General features: G+C 36.7%; 1 protein-coding gene across 11 annotated transcripts in view; it reads left to right on the top strand.

Annotated features, from left to right (window-relative positions):
- Positions 1 to 25,769, top strand: part of LOC121342415 (activating transcription factor 7 interacting protein) — a 75,948-nt gene that overhangs the window by 38,130 nt on the left and 12,049 nt on the right. For 7 of the 11 annotated variants that reach the window (XM_041416823.1, XM_041416821.1, XM_041416826.1 and 4 more), the window contains 9 exons: positions 1,934 to 2,020; positions 4,032 to 4,177; positions 5,322 to 5,459; positions 6,591 to 6,656; positions 7,182 to 7,255; positions 7,763 to 7,851; positions 9,145 to 9,783; positions 11,286 to 11,353; positions 12,748 to 19,067. In XM_041416823.1, coding sequence (XP_041272757.1) covers positions 1,934 to 2,020; positions 4,032 to 4,177; positions 5,322 to 5,459; positions 6,591 to 6,656; positions 7,182 to 7,255; positions 7,763 to 7,851; positions 9,145 to 9,783; positions 11,286 to 11,353; positions 12,748 to 14,193 — 2,753 coding nt within the window. In that variant the 3' untranslated portion in view covers positions 14,194 to 19,067. Of the gene's footprint in view, positions 1 to 1,933; positions 2,021 to 4,031; positions 4,178 to 5,321; positions 5,460 to 6,590; positions 6,657 to 7,181; positions 7,256 to 7,762; positions 7,852 to 9,144; positions 9,784 to 11,285; positions 11,354 to 12,747; positions 19,068 to 25,769 lie in introns of those variants that run through there. The other 4 variants (XM_041416830.1, XM_041416831.1, XM_041416829.1 and 1 more) reach the window with 3 other exon arrangements.

Genomic DNA, 25,769 nt, shown 5'->3' on the forward strand with positions numbered 1-25,769 from the left:
GCTGATAAGAAGAACTGGAGAAGAATTTTATGGTGCTGATTGACTGAGAAACAAACGTGGCAGGAGAAATTCATAGTGGTTGTCTACAAAGTGGTGCACATGAGTGCAAAATTCGTAACTTGGTCAGAAGGTAGAACTGACTCACCACTTAATAAAAATATTTCAGGATTATGGTAGGTGTTTTTGAGGAAACCTTGATAAAATGGCAGCTGAAGAAATCAAGTGAAAACTTATTGCAATAAATTAGGAAACAGAAAAACTTCATTATGATACACCAAGCTCATAGGAGGCTGACAAGGCTGCATGCATTCCTTATGCTTTTCTAGCATCAGGATAATGAGATCATAGCTTAACAGTGAAAACTAAGCTGATAGCCAGCTGTGAAATCTTCTCCTTAACTAGAGAGTTCAGCTGTACATCATGTTGAAACCACTTTTAGTTAAGTGACTTAGATTTGTTCATAGTAATGGAAGTTAGTAAGGAAAGGGCCTTCAATTACTTGTCCTCTATATTGAAGTTTTTTGAAAAAAAAAAATATATCTATATATAAAGTATTTTGAAAAATAAGACCTTAGCTTTGAAGCTTGTAACATGTTTTAAAGACATTCTAGGTATGTGTATCTTTCCATGGAATATTTGTGTCTTTCAGCTGAATATTAAAATCTCTGCATTGTGGGAAAAGTTGTCTTGAGCTTAGCAATTCTCCTTTAGATTCACAAGTAAACAAGTCCTATTTTATTCAGAGCAATTAAATACACAAAGCTTATTTATAAGTCTTAAAAAGCAGGTGGCATAGGCATTAAGCTAATTTATTACCTTAAAAGTAAATCAGGTTGGGATTGAAGAATTTGTATTACGAATATTATTTTTTACATTAATAAGAAAAATTAAAATACCATATTGCCAGGTTATTGGGTTTTGACTCCTTTCTTTTTATGATTTATTAGGTAACTTGTTTTAAATCATTTAAATGTTCTTCATAATAGAAGGGAGACTTAATGCTAAGAGAGCATCAAGGATACCTTTGCAACCAGAACTTTCCTTTGAGAAGCTAGTAAACTCTGCTGTAATAACAAAACGAATATAGGAAAATGAAGAAATGTATAGATAAAGATGTGCATCACAGTGCTCACTTACTCTCTTATATTCTGGATAGATTTTACTGTAATCTTAAAAGCAATAGTTTTGTGTTTTATCTTACAAGCACAGAATCACATAATGGAAGCTTGTTTCATTCACATATGTATGAAACACATATTGGAAGCTCATGGAACATACAAAATTTTTCAGCAAATGCTACCATTATTATCTTTGTGTGTTTGGTGGCTTCAGATTTTTCTTCTTTTAAGCATTTCCTAAACAGTATTTTTAAATGGCTAGTCCTAAATTGTGATACTTTGTATCACAAAGTATCACAAAGAAGAAAATTCAAATTAAAATTCATATTTGTTAACCTAAATCTAAGCCTTTCCTACCATTAAGATTATGGTTGAAGTTGCCAACTGTAAATAGAGAAACACATTAGTATGTTAGTATTTTGTTACTGAAATTTTTATGCTTTGTCCCTAAGTGGAAAAGTAAGCTAAAATAATTTGTTGAGAACTTCAGCTGCATTAAAAATGCATAATTTTGTTTCAGAGGTAACTGAAACATGCTTCCCGCATAATTACAGTTCAGTAATTCTAGTTAAAATGCTAAGCAAATTCAAAAGTGAGTCTTAATGTGTTGCATGATAGTTCAAATTTTCGTTTTGAGGCTATTCCCTTATTTTTTTTCATATCTGCAGTCCCTCTTTGTCATACTTATTTCTCTTGCCTTCCCTCACATGTTTTTTTTCCATATATTTTCTTAATTCATTAGTCAAAATAGGACTGTTACAAGACTTTTGTAGATCTGAGAAAGTGTCATGTGGATTTTTTTCTTGTGTTTATAGAAGAGGTGGAGGAGGAGAGAAAAAAGGAATGTGAAGATAAAGAAGGAGAAGAGCCACACAAAGAAGAAGAGAAACAAATAGAGAAAAGTATGTAATGTTAAAACCATTGTGTTTCACTGTGTTGTATGTTTCAGAAGCACAGAATCATTAGGTTTGGAAGGGACCTTTGATGATTATCTAGTCTAATGCCCCTGTTAAAAACCAGGTCAACTAGAAAGCAGTTTGCCCAGAACTATATCATGACAGGTTTTGAGTATTTCCACAGGTGAAGATTCCACAAATTTCCTGTGTTCTGATTGCAGTGCTTGACCACCCTCACAGTAAAAAAGCTTTTAAATGTTTGAGTGGAAATTCCTATATTTCAATTTACATCCATTTTTCTTGTCCTGTCACTGCTACTCACTAAGAGTCTTGCTCTGTTCATTCTCCAGCTGTCAGGTAATTTATACACATGATAAAATCTCCCCCATTGACCTTCTCCACTTGAAAAATTTCAGCTCTTGATGAATGCTTCTATCTCTAAAACATCTTGGTGACTCTACACTGCACTCTCTCCAGCATGCTCACATATTTTTTTGTATTTAGAAACCCAGAACTGGACAAAAGACTCAAGTTTTAGGCTTACATTCCCTGGTTAGAGGGGAGTAAGTACCTCCATCAAACTGCTGTCAGTACTCCTTCTCAGGCAACCAAGAATATTGTTGCCTTCTTTGCCAGCAGGGCACATTGCTGTCCCATGTTCAACTTCATGTATGTGGAGACCACCAGGGCCTTTCCTGAAAAGGTGTTACCAGCCAGTGAATTCCCAGCCTGTCCTAATGCATGGTTTTATTGCTATGCAAGTGTAGCACTTGGGCATCTCCTTTTCTTAAACTTCATGAGGTTCTTGTTTGCCCATTTCTCCAGTTTGTTATTGTGATTCCAAATGCCAGCATAACCGCTTAGGAGTGTACAAATCACTCCTTCCAGTTTTGTATCATCTGCAAGTTGCTGCAGATGTCTTCTTACCCCATTATCTAGGTCATGAATGAAGATGTTGGTGTTGGTACCAGTAGCATCTGCTGGTGTGCCTTACTGAGCTCCAGCTGGACTAGGTGCCAATAATCACAGCTCCTGGAGCCCAGCAGTTGAGCCAGTACAATTATCTAGGCTATACATCAAGAATTTGAGGATGATTTGGGTGTCAGAAGCATTATTAAAGATGCTCTCCTCTCATCCACCAAGCCAGTGGTCTCACTGTAGAAGGCTATCAGGCTGATGATGCCTGATTTCCCCTTGATAAATCCATTCTGTTCCCCATCACCACTTTCTTGATAGACATTGAGATGATTTCTGTCTAGATTTACTTGCTCCATCATGTTCCCAGGGACTGAGGTAAAGCTGATAATCCTGTAGTTCCCTGGGTCCTTGTTGCATAGTCTGAAGATTATTTAAAAGCAGATGTCCCTCTTGTCCTCGAGAGCCTTCTAGACACAGTGCCAGGAGCTGGAGGAGTGAATGAGGTCTCTTTAGTTCTTCTGTGCTTCATTACTGTTATTGAAAAGGACTTTTATAATCTGGTTCTGTTTTGAGCCTGTTCTTTTGTTAGATTTTTACATTCCATCAACCAAGAAGTGAAAAAAAAAATTGAATGGTGTTTGTCAGGTGTTGGAGTTAAGAGTTAAAGGTAAATACAGTTAATTGCTGGCATAGTTAAATGAGATGTAGTTTTATTTGGCTGGAATTCTGAGAAAAGGATTCGTTTTTCAGAAGGTTTTCTTCTCAGAAGCCATGTTTCATTATAGGATGGTGCTGATAGGAGCAGGAAGAACTGGAGGGAGGTTCTGGAGAGAGGAGTGGTGGTACTAGAACCATTTTGCATTTGGGGCAGTGACTGGGTGAATCACAAAGGAGAGCTCACTGGCAGAGCAGTAATGTACAGATACCAGAAGGACTGGTTTTGTACTTTGATGTCATCAAGCATGTGTTTCCAAAGGCATTCCTACTGGGTTAGCATGAAAAAGTTTGAACTGAGAACAACTTCACAGTAATCATGGCCTTCTGAAGATATCTGTTTTTTCAGGAGTTCCTCATGAGCAGTTTTATCTAATTGTTCCAGGTGAAGCATCAAAGAGAAAGCGTTCCAAATCTGAGGACATGGACTGTGTTCATTCTAAACATCGTCGGTACATGGGAGAAGATTATGAAGCAGAACTCCAAGTCAAAATTACAGCCAGAAAGGATGTTGACCTAAAATTGCAAAAGGTAGATAGAGGTGTAAAGCAAAGACCATATACACACACCTGTCACTTGTGTTACCATCTTTGAATTAGCAGTTCTTCTGCACACACTGTGTCCCTAGACATTTTCTGGTTTTTGTGGTTGTACATTGGATGTAATTCAAATAACAAAGGTGCTTAATTTATACGAAGCTCTACATAGCCCTCCTTTTAGGAAGAGACCAAATACCTTTTGAAAACTATGCTGCAGGAGTTATATTTGAAATTTAGAAAATACTTAAAGTCTCATGTGACTCTAGACTGAAAATGTTAGTAAGTAAAGGATGTATTTCACCATGATGATTTATATGTGATGCACTTTATTCTGTGCCTAGCTTTTTAAAAAAGGCAGTCTCCAAAGAAGAGTGTAATCCACCTGGCATTTTGCAGATTTTTGTAGAGCTGTTAATAGCCTGATTGCACAATTGCTGTATAAGGAACCTATGGTCTTGAAGAAAAAAAAAATGTGCTGTTCTTCTGTTAGTTCATTAGCTAGCATATGTTGTGACTTCATTCATTTAGGATGGCAAAAACTGAATTACATTAGTGGCTTATGTATTTTTATTTCCTATGAAAACTTTTTACCCAGCACTAGGCATAGAAGGGAGACAAACATAAAATAATAACTTTAATCAAGTAAACTTTGTGAAAAACAGTCTTTTCTTCTTATGTTTTTAGCTTCTGCAAGAAAGGCAGCACTGAATTTTTGCTAGGAGAAAATATATCTCAGAAAAAAGTTTTTGTTGAATGTCTTAAGTTTCTGTTCTTTGAATGCCAGTGTTCCTCTCAAAAATAGGAAAGTTAGAAGAACAATTAACTTGTGTAAGCACTGCACTTTAAAAGAATACCTTCTGTTGTTACGGTTCTTTTTATATATAGTAGGATTTTATGCCCTTATTATACTGCAGGGAAATTTGTGGCAAATCATTTGTGTTTTCACATTATGTCAAAACTTAGCTGTGCAACCACATGCTTGTTGCTGACTGTAGATTTATTTGATTGGCAGGGCACAACAGTTGTCATTGTTCTGTTTATAGCATGATATTTGTTAAGAGTTGAGAATAGTTTTTATAGGTGGTCCCCCAAATTTGGGATTGAATTGTTGCATTTTTTATATAACAATTTTGCAGATTATCCAGAGACTGTTAGAAGAAAAACTTACCACTTTACAGTGTGCGGTATTTGACAAAACTCTGGCAGACTTGAAAACCCGAATGGAGAAAGTAGAATGCAACAAGAGGCATAAAACTGTGCTTACTGAAATGCAGGTGAGTGTTTGTGTGTTCAACTCCATACTAGGATCAAATTCAAAAATAACTTCGTCAGTGTTTAGTAGTAAGGTTCTTACAGTTGCCAGTAGGGAAACCATTTTGACTCTGCAAGGGGAGGTGGTGGTGGGGGGAGCAGCAAATACTAATGTTCCTTTTTGAGTTGTAAATTCCTACTCAGAAGGCGGGAAGCAACCAATTAATCATACAGAAACCCCAAAGGGTATCTTCCACGTGGCAAACTGATTCATTAGCTGTTAGTAGTCTGCTTTTCCACTCTTCTCTTCCATTTAAACATTTTTCAAAAAAATGCCAAGTATGAAAATATCTAAGGTCTTTATGAAGCTGGAAATTTGCTTAAAAATTGGAACATTCAGAAAGGAGAGGACAGTAGCACTGGACTTCAAACACCCTACATCAGATGTTTCCCCAGAGTGTAAATAGTTGATGTTCTAGCAAGGAGGCAAATAGTTAGTGTCGAATGCAGCATGCTTTCCTGCATTTTTTGTAGAAAACATGTATGTAGTGGTGACTAGAAAACATCTACTAGTGGTGACATGAAGAACATCAAAAAAAAGAATTTTGAACTGACAAGACAATTGGAAGTTTATCTTGTAACAAATTTGAAAAATAAGGCCATTTTAGTTTCTTCATTAAAAGAGATATGGAGTTTGCCAGATAAGTTCCCTCTGTACAACTCTTTCCTCTTGTTGCCACAGACATTTTATGTTGACCTTTTAAATGCTTTCTAAGATGCTTTCAATACACTTCTTTACCAGTGTCTTTAGCCATCAACTAGAGTGTCAAATTAATAACATCATATAAGGCTTTCATTTATGTCGTTTTATGGTGAGCATGCCCGATGGATTCAATTTGTGCAGTTGTGAATAGGAAGGAAAATAATGAAACTTATCTCTGAGATACCTTGATTGTGATACATACATTTGTCTTTCTGCTATAATATAGTTGAAAATAACATAGTTGTACTGTATTTCAAGGAAGAATAATTTCCCTGATATGAAAATAGCCTTTGACTTGATGCCTTAGTTATAGATCTTTTAGTTTATAAAATTTCTTTCATGGTTCTTGGGGGTTAATGGTTTTGTTTGTTTTCATCTTCTTCCTATTTAGGCTAAAATTGCAAGATTGACAAAGCGGGTTGGAGCAGCCAAGGAGGACTTGAAGAAGAGACAAGAAGTAAGAACTAGATTTGTTGGGGTCTAGGGGATTTTTCTGAGTTAGTCTAAACCTTGCGTTGGAAAATAAAGAAAATTTATATGCAGAAAGATGTGACTTGTTTATTCAATGGCATTGACAAATGGGGTTTGGCTGGTTTGGTTAAAGAAGTCTTAACATCTGTTACATAATTCTGAATTATACAGAAGCTTCTTTAGCTGTTTTTAGTGTGAAAACACCTTAAACTGTATATAACTGAATCTAATTTACTTCAGTATGAAGAGTACTGTGTAAATAAAAGTGCATCCCACTATTGATTCTGGGGGATGAGAAAGGGAAGAGGAAAGAGAGGATACAGGAGAGGGAGGCAGTAGGACCAAGGAGATTTTGTGTACTTGTAAAAGATGTCAAATTCTCCTGCAGTGTTGACTTCAGAAAATGAATATCCCGCACAGCAGTGAATGGATATGAAATAGAATGAAAGCATAAGTTTGCAAGCTGACTTAGAGTTGTTCTGTTACGGCCTCTCTCTCTCATTCTGTGTAGAATGTGGCAAATGCGCCTGTATCTCCAGGGAAAGCAGCACCCGAGACTGCAAATGTAAACAATGCCACATATCGGTAAGCAAAGCACATGGCTGGGACCGTGTTAAAATGTACAACAGGACACTTCAGATAATCTCTGTGTTTCCTTCCTTTTTAAATTAAAGTGGTTTTGCTTTTCCTTCATTGCTCTTCACTTGTAAAATTTGATTTGCTTTTACAGAAGTCATAAATTGACAGAATTGAACTCATTCTTGGTTAAATCTAGATGGTATTTAGCATCAGTTTCAGTGTTTAAAAAAATATAGATAATAGTGGAAGTTTACTTTCAAGAACAGGAAAATTCTCATGGTGCAAGACAAGCTTGGTGCAAGGACTTGAAAATTTACAAATAACTCTATACTTCTTTTTGTTTGGGAAATATCCAAAGTTAATTTGCCTAAGAAGCAAAAAGTGAGTTTTGAAAAAAATATCTCAAAGAAAAGAACAGCTGTAAAATTGGGGATTTTTTCACCATTGTACTGTTCATAAATACACCTTACGTGGCTTTTTGAGAGAAATGCCAACTCAAACTTTGTTCCTTAGAAATGCTGGCACAGTAAGGCAAATGCTGGAGTCAAAGAGGAATGTAGGAGAGAGCACACCATCAACTTTTCAAGCCCCTGCGAATCCAGGTAAGAAACTCCCTATGGACTATAAACACATTTCTTAAAAGTTTTATTGCTTTCCATTAAAGAAGTGACTAACCAAACAGAGCAAAACTGATTTTACTCCTTTTTTTCTGACCTAAAAAAAATTTAATTTTAGTTCTCTAGTGCATTCCCAGTTTATATTTGTGTAGTATGCTTACCAGGTGTGGGAAAAAAATGTGTTGAATTGGCCAAGCAGAACTTGTGGTAAATGAGGTGCTTCAGTAGACTGCATGCTGGGTATGGCAGCAAAACTGGCTGCTAGGAACTGAAACACATCTCAGGCCCCTTATTGTACTTAATCACAATAGGATGCTGATGATACCCTTCTCTCTACCCAATGGCTATAGAAATTGAGTGGGAAACTAAACAGCAATTATAAACCACATTCCTTAAAGGAATCATGTTGAAAAATGGAATTTATAGATTAAAATTTTATAGGGAGTATAGACTCAAACTCACCATTAATTTATTCATTATAGTCTCGCTGTCCTTAGTTGTAAAAACAGTTTAATACCAAATGCTGAATCTTTCCCACAGGATTATCTTACAGTTTGCATATACTGGCTTTCAGTAGTGTATTTTGCTCCTGATCTTCAGAATTAATAGCAAAATTTTGTTGCATAAAAGTCAATATCTTCTCTGACACTTTAATACTTGGTTTTGGTAGAACCTGCTGGATACAAGGTCCTACCTATACAAGGCAATTAGTCATAACTGGCATAGTTTTTCTTTTCTTGTGTTTTGTGAAACACCAGTTGCTCTGCTATTTCTGTAATGGGTGTTTAAAATGCTGTATTTTATGTTTTCAACAGTTAAATCTTGGAGCTTTCTTCAAGCCTGCGTCATAATTCTTTATATATCTTTTTTCTGACGTTTCTTATAAACAGAAATGCAGTATTGACTGTATCTTTAACTAGACCACTGAACATGAGAATGTACAACAGAAAAATAGTACCTATAGCCTTTATTTGCAAAAAGAAGTAATTATACACTACCCTTTTCATAGAGGTATTTGGGTTGGAAGGAGCCTTTAAAGATCATCTAGTCCAACCCTGCCACCATGGGCCAGGCCATCTTTCACAAGATCAAGTTGCCCAAAACCCTGGGCAGCCTGACGCTGAACACTTAAAATGATAGAGCATTCACTGTCACTCTGGACAAACAGTTCCAGTGACTCGCTGCCCTCATCATAAATTGCTTCCATTTGTTGTGTTGCAGTGAAACTTCCCACTTGATTCAAGTGCTTAATTTTTTTATTTATTTTTTTGTGTGTAGTGCCTGCTTCCAGCCTTGCTGCTTCTCCAGCAGTTGTCAGTGGACATCCTAAGCTTCAGACTCCAGTGTCCTCCACCAGCTCTTTGACAACAGCAGTGCTTCCCACAGCTAACACGGCTACAGTTGTAGGCACTAACCAAGTGCCCACTGGCAGCACTCAGTCAGTGTCTGTCTCATTGCAGTCTTTGCCTGTAATCCTGCATGTACCTGTGGCAGTGTCATCCCAGACTCCGCTTCTGCAAGGCCACACAGGGACTTTGGTCTCTAACCAGCCGTCAGGCAACGTTGAATTTATATCTGTACAAAACTCGTCTACAGTTGGTAGCCTTACCAAAACTACAGTGTCTTTGGCATCAACTAACACAACTAAACCAAATAACATCCCACATGTGCCCAGTCCTGGTATTCTAAGGAACTCTACAGCCAGTGCTGGGTCAATAGGCACAACGTTGACAGTACAGGCTGTTCCTACTACACATCCTGTTACCCAGACCACAAGGACTTCTTTGCCCACAGTGGGTACTCCAGGACTTTATAATGCGACTGCCAGTCGAGCGCCCCTACAGATGAAGATTCCTCTCCCTGCATGTAGTAGTACAGCTCCTACTGAACCACCAACCATTGCAGCACCCAAGACTGGTAAGTTATGCTTGAATGTTGACACTGGCAAAGGAAGATAGTGGTCACAGAGAAACGTAAATCTGCACTCTGTGGAAAATTGTTTCTTAATGTGTTTTACAGAGATAGTTCTAGATTGCATTTCTGTTGAAATTTTCAAGATCAAAATAATCTCTACAGCAGATCTGTTTGAGACATTGTTGAAAATAAACTCCCCTTGGAGTTAGCAGTGTGGCTTTGTAAGCTTTGTTTTATTTAGAATTTGTTTTATATAATTCCTAGCATGAAGTCAAACTCCTGTCATTAAGAACTTGGTGTTTAATTTTAACACAGCCTCTCAGAATAATATGAGCTATCTTTCTTAGTAAAGGCATACTGAAAGGAAAGTATAATTGTAACTTAATTTTCACAACACTTAAAAGTAAACAAAATAGTAGAAAAAACTAACTGAATATGAACCTAGTTCCAAAGGAGTACACTTACAGTATTTAAATAAAGTCTCTAAATACAATAAATGTTCAAATAACAATAATTAGATTAATTACTTTTAAGTACTTTTTCTCAGTCTTTGGTCCTGCCCTGATGGTTGTCTGCACTTCTGATTTTACATACCTTGAATTTCTTTTATAAGAGGTCTTTAGGATTTGTAAGTGTTGGAGTTATAGCAAGTGCCTCATTGGCACAATATAAATTAGAAGAAACTCAAGCAGAACTTGACATCAGAACTAGTTTCATTTCATTTTCCCGTATCTAAGTTACCCGTGCTAAAATACGTGCTCCGTAGAGTTATTTTATATTTTATATTGACTCTTAGCTCTAAAGCAAATAGAAGTGATTTAAGACAACATAAAAAGGGTTGTGACTGGTGAGATACAGTGACAAAAGGGAGGACCTATGTGTCCAAAGAATGTCTCATTTTATGCGGTTTCCATAGATTTACTTTATACCCTGTTAGTTTTCTCACCACAATTGAAACGCTGGTTTGGGCCAGCACTGTTGCTGATAAGCTCTCGTTAAAATGAAAAAGAATGAGAACAGAATTTGAATTTATATATTTGCATCAAATATTAAAGCAGCTTCTTAAATTGCTAGTTTAATGTTTGGCTGAGCTACTAAAGGTACTCAGTCTCCCTGCCTCAGTTATATACTTTGCAGTCTTTTTAAACCATCCTTTTTTCAGTCAGGTCTTTTTTTGTACAGAAATATTTAACAATTGTATTAATTTTTAGTTGAATAGCTTATCAATATGTGTACAGAGGGAGGAGAGGTTGGAGTTATACTTTGTTCTCAGTCAAGGAAATTGCTCATAAAAGACTTTTAATATACTGTCAAACTTAGAAGGAAAGGAACACATTAATCAAACTTGAATACTTATAATTGAAAACCGGGGCTAAATGTAAAATATGTCACATATTGAATGTTCAGTGTCAAACAGTTTTGAATATTGCCTTCAAATATAGCTAGTGGGTAGCAATAATTAGTACTGAGTAGATACTGCAAATGAACAATTTCTTACCCCTCAGAAAACCAGACGAGCAGGCCACTAACAGATACTGCGGCAAACAAGCGACCTGCTGAGGGAACAGCACAGGTAGGCTGTTGATTGATTCTATATAATACTCTAAAGTTACAATCCACAGGAGATTATTGATTATAATTGAACAATTTTAGTTTGTTTTGTGCCATCATTTGTAGTTTTTCTCAGTTTATATTATTCTTTTTTTGATTCACTGTTACTTGCAGCATGAGCTTCTGATAATTTTTTCAGAAGTATTCTGATGGGATTTTTGTAGGAAGACGTGTTGGTAAATCAGGAGCAGACTAAATGTTGTCTGCTAAAACAGAGCTAGCACATAAAGACTGCCCAATCTTTGTCTGAATGGCTTGAACTTACATAGCTACAAATATTTTATTAATTATTGCAGTGCTCTCATTCCTACACTAATCCAGAAGTTAAAATTGGAATTCTAATGTTTGATTGCCATATATTGTGGGAGAAATCAAAAAAGGAAAAGAAACCTTCTTCAGGAATAGCTACTTCATGATAAAGGATAACTTGAAATACTTCTGGATTCCTTGTCTAAAATTCGTTGAACTTGCTTTGAAAGCTTGAAATTAAACTATTTAAAATTCTTCATAAATAATTTCACAAAACACCTCATACTTAACTCTATTAACCAGAAGTCATGTTATTAAGAGGAATAAAATTAATTTCTTCTAGACAGCATTTCCAAATTCATTAGTGTCTGAAAGTACAGTTATTCTAAATTGTATTTCAAAGCAAGAAGAAAATATACTGGACGATATTTTGGTTTTCACCTGTTGAAAGTAGTCTGGTAAAGGTAGCTAGTATTTTAGAGTATAAACTCTGCCTCACTCTATCTTTCCATTAAGATAAAGAAAGGTTGTTTGGAACTTCATTTTTCAAAGATACCTGTGGATTATAGCTATTCAAAACCCTTATCAGTACTTGATGTGTAGGAAATCCAGTACCATAATGGATGACAGTAGTACAGTTTTATGGTTTAATTTTCAGTATAAGATGCATATTTTGGAATTTTTCTTCAGTGAGAGCCTGAAACCTGGGAAAAAATTCGGAAAAACAGATTGTGTATGATAATGGTATTTAGCAGTGGAAGAAGAGCTAGAAGGAGGGAAATAAGGCATAAGATGTTTTCTGGTTTTCAGTCTTCTGTTGTGTAGTTTATGTTCTAGGTTTGCTTTCGATGAAATCAGTTAAAGCATGTGTAATGCCATGGTTAAAAAGGAAGCACCTGATATATTTTAATTGGCTAGTGAGGTATGGAATTGACATGCCGTTCATTTGAAAAATCCAGTTAATGCCACCTGCTTTTTGTTACATAAAATCCCAAATATTATGTATTACTCCACACTTCGCAGCTCTCAGATCATAAAGTAGCTCGCTGTGTGCCGTATACCTGTGGCATATTTGATGGTACAACTTTGATCAATTGTTTCGAAAAGCAGTTGAAACAGGAAGAGACTCCATCAGAAAATAAAGAAGCAGTAGAAGCAGCACAGACGAATTTTAACTTCCCTGAGGATGTCCTCTTTGGCTTGGAGGAAGAGGAAGAGGATGCTAAGAGCATCAAAAACACCCACAAGCAGACTGGCTGGGCAGCTAACCTATTAAAACAGTGGCTGGCCAAAAATGGCAAGGATCCTAGCTTTGAATTGGTCCCAGTAAGTGAACTCAATGATATCTTAAGAGAGTTTTATTACACAATAAGAAATCATGATGGAAATACCTACAGTGTGGCAAGCTACAAGTCAATGCGTGCTGGCTTAAACCGGCATCTCAAAATGTCGCCTTATAATCGTCAGATTTGCTTAATGAAGGACAAAGAGTTTGCCAGTGCAAACATGGTGTTTGTGAGCGTGCTGAAGATGCTGCGCATGCAGGGAAAGGATGAGACTCACCACCATCCTCCTATAGCTGCCGAGGACCTGCGTAGGATTAAGCAATCTGGTGTGCTGGGTTTGCACAGTCCCCTGGCACTCGTCAACAAGGTGTGGTTTGATTTGCAGTTGCATTTTGCCAAGCGAGGGAGGGAAATTCTAAGAGATCTGGCTCCAGATGCATTTGTGGTTGAGAAGGACAAGAATGGGCGTCGATATGCTATGTTTAGATATCCTGGCAAAGGCAAAAATGGAGAAGATCCTCATAAAATGGGTAAAATGTATGATATGCCTGGGGACCCAAACTGTCCTGTGTTTTCCTTGGAACTTTATTTGTCCAAGTTGCCTCCAGAGCCCCCTGCCTTTTACCTGCACCCTCTAAAGCTAACGTCAGAGCAAATGCAAGAGCAGCCGGTCTGGTACAAAAGAGAACCAATGGGTGTGAACTACCTGGGTACCATGATGCCCAGGATAAGTGTGGCAGCCAGGCTCTCTCAGCGGTACACCAATCATTCTCTCCGAACTACCACCATCCAGCTCCTCTGTGAAGCAGGACTGGGGCCTAGGGAAATAATGGCAGTGACAGGCCACCGCTCCGAGTCTGCTGTTAGGCACTACTGGGGACCTGCAGAGATTCGCTACAGGGCCTGGTCAGATAGAATGGAAAATAATGCCCCCAATTATCGATACAGCAAGATCCCAAATGAAGTGATAAAAGAATCAGTATCTGGTGCATCCACTTCCTCTGTAAAACGTACTGTTCTAGAACAAAGCAAAATTTTATTCCCTACGAAATCTGTGGTGTCGCCTGGCACAAACTCTGTGGCTTTAGTCCCTGAGGGACACCCAGCTCTGAATTGCAAAAGCCCGGTCCTGTTGAACCGCAGTACGTCCAAGGTGTTTCTCCCCAAGAGCATGACCAGTGGGAACCTGACTGCCGGTCCCCTTCAAGGCTGTTGTAGCAAACCTGTCTTTATAAAGCGTGTGATAAAACAAGAACCTATGACTTGATGTTTCTGTAATAGAACTGATTTCAGATGAATTGCTAAAATGGAAAAATTATCAGATTTGTTTTTTTTATTTGGTCGACGAAGGCAATTCCTTATGGTCTAATTCAGCAAGAAGTATCCTGTTTGCACTCAAGATGTGAGCTATGGAGCAGAAATTTAAACTGAGGAGGGCTTGGAGTTTGTATGACTTTTTTTGTGGCAGCTGGGACTCTTCCAAGTGGCTTAGCAGAGTTATTTAAAAAATTAAAGGGAGCTATTGATTTCCACTTAGCTGAAGACATATGCTTTCTTCACTAAGAGTGTGGCTTTTATATTTTGTGAAGAGTGTTATTTATCGTACCATTTTGTGACTGCTGGCACTAATGTAGCATCTTACAAATCAAATACTTGATTACTGAAGAGCACCAAGAAAGTAGAAGCTGAATGAAATAGACACAGATGCGCTACAAATACGTACATACGCATGAAAACACCTGGAATTGCTTAACCACTGTCACCCTCTGTTCAGATTGTTATCAGACCTACTAGAGCACTGTGCCTTTGTTTCCTTTTTTTTTTAAAGCCTTCTTCTAAATTGATTTTCTCTGTGAGCTGCAGATTTGCATTGCAGGTCTTTCCTTTTCCTATTTAATATTTTTGGCTTAAGATTCTAGTCATTCTGTTCTCAGAGGGCACTATTGATACGTGTGGTATTAAAATTGGGATCTCTTTGGTTGTGCATGAAATGGGGAAAACATTCTCAAAAGAGCTGGAAACAATTTCTTGCTTAAATGGCAGGTAATTAGTGTTTGGGTTGTCTCTGTGCCTAACTTGTGAGAGGGTTTTTGTTTTTTTTTTTTTTATATTTCCTCTCACCAACCCCCTTCATTACAGGTCAGATCATCTTTGCACTCTAGTCTTTGCCAGTATATGTAATTCACAAGAACTACATCTTGTTCTTCCCCACTGAACCCTGTCCAAGTTTTATTTTTGGTTTTAACTTCTTCAGCTCAGTAAACTGGTCCTGTCATTATCTTTTCCCTAGATTTTAACAGGTAGAAATTCTCAGCATAGTGGATGTGAATAATTTTCATCATAGATTATGACAAGAGATCTTCCTGTAAATAAAAATAGAAAACTGGTTATAGAATTACAGATTATAGTTGGTCCACTTTGGAAGAAGAAACACTATAGCATTTAAAACTGTTTCCATATATTAACAATGAAATAGAAATTGCTTTGTCCTTTTCAAATGTGTGTACACAGATGCACTTCACATGGTTTATCACACTAAGGACTTCACTTGAAGTGTTGATGTTGCTCAACAATGGACATAATAGGGAAAAGTCCCAGCTGAAATGACAAATTAACCATGATAAACTCTTAATTCTGTGGAGAACTTCCTTGCTGGGATGGGCTTCCAAATTTTGAATGAGATTTATGACTCTGTTGTAGTGTATAGTCGATATAGACACTGCTGTAGTCTGTACAGAGGACTTGATGATGCCTGAATGTTGGAGTTTTTATCTTGGCTGGTAATATTTACCTTTGTGACCTTGTGCCAATTATTCATACTTACTGCATCAATTTTCCAAAGGGTAAGACCAACACAGTGCTCCATTTTCTAATGGATGGTGATAAAGGTTGAAAGGTTTTAAAAGTTCTTTAGTGATCTTAAACTCCTCTATGGTTGAGGTAGTTGATCAGATGTAATTGTTAATATAGAAATTACTTCTACACAGTCCTGCTTCCTTAGTAGGAGCGTTAATTCATTACATAAATGACTAGAGGAAAAAAGGCATGGGTCAATTTTGTCAAGCCTAAAGTAAATGAATTAGAGATGGCAAGAAGAAAAAGTGAAAAAACAAAGGGCGGACAGTTCTCAAAATATAGGAGAACTTCAAAATATAGGAGAACTGTGCAGTAACTTATTCTAGGATATTTTAGGGTAACATAGATTTCCAAATTTTAGGGATTCATAGAATTAATAACTCAGCAAAACTGACAAAATTAATCCCTGAATTTAATCTAAACTTCCACCAGGATGGATATGTATTAGTGTCCCCCCCAAAAAAATGTTCCCATCTCTGTCTCAGGTATATAGGCTTCTTCCAGCATATTGGCATTGAATATTTATCCTCCAGAAACAAGAAAAGTATGAAGTCAGATGATTCTGTGTTCCCTCTTGCTGCATACTGTGGTCAGACTGACCACACACCCTGCTCTGGTTCTGACTGCATCTGGGTGTCTTAGTGCAACAGCAAATTGCTGGTGGCTTCATTCCTCAACACAAATCTAGTTGGTGATTAAAAGAGAAAAAGGGACTCTCTAGGCCAATCTTGGCATGTCTCTCGTTCTTTCTGATTATCATTTGGCTTCTAACTTGACTTCCCTTCTGTTGGCTTCTAATGGGGTCTTTTTGGATTCTCATTTGTGAAATTTTAATTTTGTTGGCACCACCTGTACAGTATCCTCTTACTACCTTCAGTTTGAACCTGATACTTCAAAGCTTCTGACTGCAATATTACTACCATGTGGGTTTTTATATGGGAGATTTTTTTTTAATTTTTTTAAATAAGAAAGTATTCCTCATTTTGGCTGGAAGTATTATTGCTTCACAAGACCTGGGATCATTATTTACTAAGCTTTCTGGTAGACTTTTATTTCTAATTAGTAGAACATCTTTCTAACCTTCCAGAATGGAAAAAAAATCTTTCTCCTGTTTTCCCCTCCCACCTAGAGTGTTAAATAAATCTTTCCTACATGTATTTTATTTCTAGAAAAAATGAACCAAATGCATATTTTGCAGCTTTTGTAAAGTCAATTTTGGCTGTGAGTAGAGTGATATGGGGAACAGGGAGTCAAGTTTCAAATCAGTGCTGTTCATGGCAGTACAGGTTATGCTGTATGAACATAATGGATTCTGTCAAAATGGACATGAATTGTACTCCTCAGTTGCAGTATCAGCAGAGAACCTCAAAACAGAAGGATAACAGTTTTTGGGGGTTTTCCCATTATTTTTCCTCTATAAGTGAATGTGTTTGGTGAACCAACAGGTTAAATATAGTTTGTTTGTCTAAACTTAGATTTATGCTTTGGCTGCAAATTTAATGCAAAATTGCCAATCATAATTTAAAATTCACTTTAAAAATCTGAATAGAACAAATATTCTTTGAAAGAAATTTATCTTCTATGATCTTGAGTTTTCTAATCAGATCTCCTAAAAGAAGACTTTCATTTCAGTTGCAGAAAAATCCCTGAAAGCAAAACCAATCAACCAACCAAAAACCCCCAACCAAAAAAAAAAAAAAAAAAAAAAAAAAAAAAAACCAACCAAAAAAACCCAAAACCCAAAAAAATAATCACCCCAAACAAACAATGACAACAAAAAACCCCCAGCACTTAGACTAAGTCAACTAAATTAATACTGACTGCTATGTTATTGATTAAATTCCATTTTCTTTGATGGAGATGACCCTGAAAACAGTGGAGAGTAACTGGTTCCTTATATAATGCTTCCTTTGCACCTCATTTTCATAATTCAGCTTTGGTACTAGTGTTGTGAATATTGAATTCGTTTTCCCTGTGTTTTCCTGTGAAGCTTGGAAATCTCAGCTGTTAAATTAAGAGGTACTCTGATTACTTCTTGGTTTTATGAAGTTGGCATGGTATCTCAAAGTATGTTAAATTTCCGTTGCTTATATGCACCTTCTCTGTACCATGTGAAGTGCTCCACTGTGCACAGTGCTGAATACCTGAAGGCATTGGAAGGATGCTTTGAAATTGAGTTTGTTCTTGGGTTTGTTGTGGTTTTGGTCCAGTACCTCTGGTTATCCTGAACAGAACCACTTCTCAGTAGTTGCTAAAGTTTTCCATATGCAGCTTGGATGTACGATTTTCCCGTATGACTGTTTTCTTCTTTTCAGCCTTTCTCTCTGCTTCCTGCTCCAAAAGGAGTGGATGTGGAAGGGGACATCTTACTACTTGTATTAGTCCTTCATCTTCAGCTTTTTCCTGTGTACACAGAAATTTAAGGGTTGTTATTTGTTCCTAATCATTTAATCAATTGCCATTCCAGTGCCTCGGGTCTTTGAGTTGCATTTCTGAAGACATGATAAGCACTTTTACTGCATTGGGGCAAATGTTATTGTTACAGAGGAAGAGGCATTTTTAATTATATAGCAGATCTTTAGACTGGTTTAAAAGTATTTTAGTATGAATCCCAGTTATAGATACAGGATTTATATATATTATATATAATATATAAATATAGTTACGGTATAATGAGAGAATATATGAAAGCAGGTTTATTACACTGTAACATAAAGTAACAGTGAACAAATCTTAACAGGGTTTGATGTGTTGAAAATATCTGGCATAAGTCAATCTTCAAGAATTGTTTGCATTATATTTATTAAAACACCAAGTCAGGTGATAGTCTTTTTTTTTCCTGTTCCCTGCTTCATGTGCAACTTATTCTTTTAAGGAGCAAATCTCTTTTTTAGTCTAAATTTCATCTGTGCATTTCACTTTACAGCTACTATTAGTTTATTAAATAAAGTTCACCAGTGTCCTACCTGTTTCCCATTGTTTCCAACATACCTTGAGTTCTTTGGTTGAACTACAGTTTAATTTAAGCTGTTTTGCTGCCTATTGGAAATCCATTTCATAAAAGATTAATAAAGTATGTTTATAACTCCTATCACATTACTCTGCGATGTGTAACAAACTTTGTAAGTGTCTCTTAGGAAATAATGTGAGCAAAATGGATATGTCAGCTTACAGTTTATAAGCAGCTATTAATTCTGTGTTGTTGAAGCATTATTGATGAATATGTTTCCTTGCATTTCATGGTTTTATCACTCAAAATAAACATATATAGTTATATATGTAAAATGGGCTGCTTGACTTTTGTCTCTGACCATGGGGTTATGTTCGGGCTGTTTAAAATGCCACTAGCTCACATCTGTGAGGTGGAACCTTTGCCTGAGACTAATTAGAAAACTAAATTATAAACTTGTTAGCAGGATGTCGTGTAGCTGATTTGGATGTCTGTTTTAAGGAGCACAGTTAAAGTGAATCCATTCTCACGTGACTTTTAAAGTGATTGTCTTTCCCCACGACTGTATCTGTGTTACTTAAACTGACCCCAACTACTGAGAGCAGTTTTTAATGAGTAAACATACTTGCGTATTGTGGGCTCAGATTTGTCATTTGAGGCCAAAAAATTGGGAGATATATTAAAACAATCTCATTGATTATGCCATTACTCCAGGCATGGATAATAGCTTTTAAAAGCTGCAGTATACCAATCTGAAAAGTATTATAAATATATTTACTGTTCGATAAGATGGACAACATCTGCTTTTTGCACCAAAGAAATGAGAGGGTATATAATACATAGGGGTTACTATAACTGGTTATTCATTTTTTCCATGCTTGTATTGTCCTTGTTTGGTAGGAAGTGTAGCACAGTACCAGTTAAGAGCAAGGGGAATGGAGCAGTCATGTGAATGAAACACATAATGTGTCTGTTAAAAGTATTTTTGAGTATTACACAAATACACAGCCACACACCATCAAAACATGTATTGCAGCACTGTGAAATTTAGTTTGTGTGAACTTTGATCTTGGTAAACTGTTTCCTTTATTGCATTATCATTTTCCTTTTATCTTGGTAAGAGATGACAAATATGTTTGGTACCTGGTTGAGTAGATTATCATGACATCTTTGGAAAGCTGGAATAATTCAGTTTTTTGGGAGTTACTGCATTGGAAAAAGTAATGGTTGAGGAGTGATGAATCTGACACTGAAACAGTCTGTGGCTGAAATATGCTCCAAAATGTATTAAAAAAGTAATTTTCACAACTGCTTAAACTGTGCTTGAAGTCTGTAATTTTGTATACGGATGACCCAAAATGAAATATTGACCTTATAATTATGCATACAAACACGGTATTGCCACCCTCTCTACATGCATTCCATTCCCAAGACATATTTTTAACATCACTCCCCATAATTGAAGATGGATTTTGCTATTATATAACGCCTTGGTGCGTCATGTATTATTGTGGTGGTGTGATGCTTCATTAATTGTCTGGTTTACAACCTCCAGATTTTTTTCTAGTTTGTTACAGTAAAAACTATTAATAAAATTGTCTGCACTGTGTCAGTGTGCCACACTTAATCTTCAAAATTTTGATCTTTACTACCCTGAAATTATTTTTTTACTTTGCAATATATTTTTTCATTGTTGCATTTCTTCCCCTTAATTTTTCTCTCTTACATACTGAAATGTTCCTTTATGAAAAGCAGGTGGCATTACAATCAATAACTTTGTTATCTCTGTGATGAAAAGAACTGTGGCGTTATATAATACCAAAACTTTTAAAATCATTTCTATCCTATGTGAATAGAGAAGTGCATATTTAGAACTGTCTTCAAAATACCAAGTTGTAGCTTTTGGATTTTCATCTGGTACAATACTTGTGCATGTTGTTGAGCTGTTCCATTTGATCTTTAGAGGTTTTCTTTCCCAGTTTTCTACAGCAGTTTGCCATTGGCCTATACGTGCTGTGGTGTTTTAACTTTTTCTGTGGTAAATTTCACAATTACAGTTATGGTGGGAGATAACTTCTTTTCTCAATATCATGTTTACCAATATGTGCTTTGGTCCTTAAATTGTCTCCTTCCTTACCTTTGTTTTCCTTGTGGTATCAGAATAGAAAAAAATGGTGGGGATGGGTGTCTAAAAAAGCTTTCTCTTTCAAAATTGCATATAATGAATCAACCTAATTCGCAGCAGTAATGATCTGAAAAAGTTGCTGGATAGCAAAGCCAAGGTAATATTCTTTCTCCCACTCCATTGTATTTTACAACACTGTAAATGGTCTCTGCAGGTAGAAAAACAAATATAATGGTACTAGCCTGTCTGAATGTCCCTGCTTTTCTAGAAGCAGATGAGGAAACTGCTTCATAATCACTTGAATGCCAGAGACAGACCTTCATTTATTGCAAGGCTGATGCCCTTCTGATTTCCCTTTATTAATACACTGTTTTCTAGTGTGGGAATTGATTATTTGATATTGCAGTCAATAACATGGGATATTATGAGAGTCTTCCAATAGGAGGAAAAAAGTTCCTCATTTTAAAACATCTGCATTGGTTTTATTGCAAATCTTAATTGTAACGTCAAGTTCAGGTGACCCTGTATTTATCCATTTTTGACAAGTTCCATAATTTTTATTACCACTAAGAACCCCTTTTCTATTATACTTACTGTTTAAATGTCTTCAGTATCCATTTGATATCCACTGGTTTTAGAAAGTCAATGTGTAATTACTTTCTTTTTCAAGGAAACAGTATCATTGCTAGTTTTTCCTAGCAATTATCCCCATAAGTAGATCTTATTTGTCAGTCCATCTATTTCTCAGCACTTTCTTCCTTTCTTAAAAAGACTTTAGTGGTTAGGAGTGGAAGAAAGCAATTATGTTGTCTATGCATACACAGTAAAATATGCATGAAATTAAGAGAGCATAGGTAATTTTTACTGATTCTTTTTAGAAAACCCTGAATTGAAGTGTAATTACTAAAATATTAATGGAGATTTTGTGTAATTAATTAATATAAAGTTTTGTTTGTAGTAGTTTTCATGGTCAAGAAAATCTGAAAATGTTAGTTATAAGCAAAAGTTTTGCAGTTAGTAGAGAACTTAGAAGTACCAATTTCTATTATGAAGTAGGAAAAATACACAAATTTGAGTAGTTGCATTCATTTTATGCATGCTTTTCATTTTTTTCACTTCCATATGCACTATAAAGCAGTTTCCATGTAACTGGTAAAGAGAAATTTAGAAGAGGTTATGATGTCTATTTCAGGACTTGACAGGTTTCACTCAAATACTCAGAGAAGTGTATACGCTTTCAGTTTTGCCCTTTCTTCTAAGGTCTTTCAGTTGCTGCTTTCACAAGTTCTGTGCTTGCCATTAAAATATTTTCCCTTCACACTTGCCAAGTTAGATGCTTGCCTGGGGCATCTGACACACAAACAGATCATTTCATGTTGGTAATTGCAATAGGTGTGACTTTGCAGACTAAAGCAGCTGGGGCTGAGGGCCTGCAATTTGACAAGGTTTTCTTCAAGGAGCACACTTTTCAAAACAGATCAAAACTGTAAATGCAAAGGGCCTTCTACTCAGTGGGTTGTTTCAGGGAAAATATACAGCACTGGGAGTAGTGAAGTAACTTCGCAGTACACTTACCCCATCCTTCCATATTTGTGGTGGTGCAGGCTCAGTTGCTGCATGGCTTGTTATTTTCTTTTCCCCTCCTACCTTTCTTCTTCCTCCTGCTTCCTTTTTTCACCTTTCTTTCTGCTCTTAGTCGTACCTTGCAGTCCTCTCCTCCCCCACTTCACCTTATGTTTTGCCTTTTAACTCCAAGTTACATGTGTTGTCTTAGGCTGGAGCTACATTAGATTCCAGTATGAAATGAGCAAAAGTACTAAATGTTCAAAAGTATGGAAAAGGGGATTTGGGTAGTTTACATTTCTTTTAAATCTCAATGTAAACCTTTTTTGCTAGATTACTAGAAATTGCCCAGGTGCTGTGTTAAACAATCAGTTTTAAGTGCAGCTTCTGTCTGGTCTGGAGATGGGTGCGCTGGCTCTGACAAAGGATGACAGGTTGGCTTGTGGGGTTGTGATTTTGTTTGCTTTGGTTGGGTTTGTTTGGTTTTGTGTTTATTATTTGTAACTGTGACATTTTAAATATCTACAGATCACTTTATGATGCCGTGGTTGTTTTGTTTCTCTTTCAGCTTATTTGTGCTCTAAGGTGTGTGAATCCTTTGTTACTAAGACTTGCTAGGCAGTACATAAACTAAACTGTCAGGCAAATGTTTGAGGTTCTCGTTAATGGTTTTCATTATTTCACTCATGTGGCTGCATTCATAGAAAGGTGTTAATATGGCATCATCTGTTCTTCTGCAGAGATAGCTGAAGCAGTTTCATGTTGTTGGCTTCCTGTGTTTGGGGATAGCAGAAAGTGATAGCAGACCAGAATGCTTTGACTGCACTTTGCTGCTTTACCAGTTTCTACCCAAATGCTTGCTGAAATCTAATATTAGGAGCTGAAATACTTGTTCTCTTGTTTCAGTTTTTGACATAAATGAAATTGTTATTCATAGATGACTGGAAGTCCAGTGCCAGGCTTCCTCTTGACTTCATCAGGGCTGCAAGCATTCTGAAGTTGTCTTCTAATTTTGCTCAGACCAGCACATCTGAATCTCCATTTCTTGTAACATGCCAATCTTGTCCAAAGAATCCCATTCCTTCCTTTTTAAGGAAGAAAAGAGCAGTTGTTTCTCTGTAGTCTTTCCTCAGACACAGTTCTGTTGTAAACTGGAGTCTTCTCAAGTCCTTGTGCTACAAAAAATTTCCCTGAGAGAATTTCTGTGTGAAAGAGTCATGATACTAAAAAAGGGTGGTTTTATTTTCTTGTTTGGTTGGGTACAACCAGGGCTTTTCAGGGCTTTCTGAAAACTCTTTATTACTTGCATTTCACACAGATGATGCCCTGTGGTTAAATTTGTAGGTCTTGACCATTCTGGTGGTGTCAGTACTGCAGAAATATCTGGATAAGCTGGTAAAGTTGATCTCTCAGATGCTTAATTTCACCATGGGGAAGTCGTGTAGACCAGTCCTCTAACACGAGGTTGCCAGTTCTTCCTGGATTTCCTTCTCATTCTCAAATGAAATCTTGAATTTGGGATATCTATGAGTATCTGAAAACTGTGTGTGCCAGCACAAGAGGATATAGAAATGGATGCTCCTCCTCTTCCTTATGAGTGTAGGTGGATGCTGCAAATAGTCAAAATCCTGACCTTTATGACAGGGATAATGAGCAGTCTGTTTTGTTTGGGGATACCCTGCCTACACCGTGCTCCTCTAAGTAGGAAACACAATGTTTAACCTTTTTGTTTTTTTCAAGTTTCCTTAAGATTTTCCTATACCCCTCAATTTCATTTGAGGGAAATGCATGGTTGGTGAAGCAGGGGAATCTGGCTGGGGATTTCATGGTGTGCTATGTATTGAGTACAGCATCTGCTGGGGGTAGCTGGAATGTGTGTCTCAGAACCAGGACTGGGGTGTTGCACAGAGCTCTGCTCAAAGGCTGCACTGCACATCTGCAGCTTCTGGGGTGGGCTGCAGAAAGAACCTGACTGCTTCTGGATAGCTTCTGCTAAGGAGATTGCTGTCCAGGGTCATTTAATAAAAAACCTTGAATAGAGTGGCTGGCCAAGAGAAGGTCTTTCTTCCTGAGAGTTGCACGTATGAGACCTTATTGGCTGAGTTGATTTAATAAGCCTGTTTAACTAACTCAAGATTTTGGCCTTCCAGACATATCAAAATAAAGAAATGCGTGCTGTGACACTTGCTGACTAGGAAATTCAAAGAACTTTCTCAATTGCCAGTCAAGTAGGTCTTCAAAACATTTAGCTGCCATACAGAGTATTTTTCTAAGGATTTTGATTTCCTTGCAGAGGAAGAACTAAAAGGAAGTTACTTCAGACTAATATATTTTTTAGTGGGAAGAAATTAATAGCTTGATACTGGGTTTTTTCTTTCTCTAGTTTCTTTTAAACCTCCCTCTCCATTTATCAATCTGCTTTCTCCTGGCAGAAAGAGCCACCGTGCAAAATACACATTGTTGGCTAGGAAGATCATCCAGCTGGAATGAAATTCCTCTTGACTTTATGCTAATCAATTTATCATTGATGATTTTAATGTGCCTTTTTCTTAAACTTCACATGGTTAAATCAACTCATTGTACTAAGAAACCTGAAGCTAGAAAGTATTTTAAATAGCAACCACTCAATAGAAGAATTCTGTGGTTAATAATTCTGAAATATGTTTCTCTGTGTATTGGAAAGATGAGTCCCTATAGACATTTCTTCTATCACCTGTGAATATAAGTAGTTAGTTAGGCATTTTGTACTTAAATTTGGTATTGTATTTTATTAACAGAATTTCATCAGTGGCAGCATCAGAACTTAAGGTAAAAGAAATCAGGTTGTGATAATGGATAATAAAGAGAACTGTCATGTCAGGCACTCCACAAATTCAGTGACTGATAATTCAGGCAGCTTCTACTTGCATTTAGTAATCATATGATACCTCTTTTTACTTCTCAGAGCCTTGCCTGTGTAAGGATTGCCTTTAGGACTTCCTTAAAGGCTTAGTTTTACCCACATGAAAGATCATACATAGGGCAGATAAACTCAATGCTTAGGCTTTGTGCATCTGTCACCATCTGACTGCAAGGAAAAATCTGATATTCTTAGTGTGTATCATGTCAGCATTTGTATAGACCATGTGGGTCTGGTAACTTATACTTTCTCCCATGTTAACTGTTCAGAGATTTTTTATAATTATAGTGCTTTTGTAACTCTTCGTCTGTCCTAAGGAAACTTGATGACTCTAATCCATTAATACGTAGCAGTTCAGTCCAACAATCAGTGGTAATCTCTCCACAAAACAACAACAAAAAGAAGAAACCTCAACTACTTTTTGTAGCAAGTTTAAGGAAGTAGAAACTC

This window comes from Onychostruthus taczanowskii, unplaced genomic scaffold, assembly GCF_017590055.1.
Source record: "Onychostruthus taczanowskii isolate IOZ18803 unplaced genomic scaffold, ASM1759005v1 scaffold53, whole genome shotgun sequence".
In the NCBI taxonomy this organism is placed as follows: Eukaryota; Metazoa; Chordata; class Aves; order Passeriformes; family Passeridae; genus Onychostruthus; species Onychostruthus taczanowskii.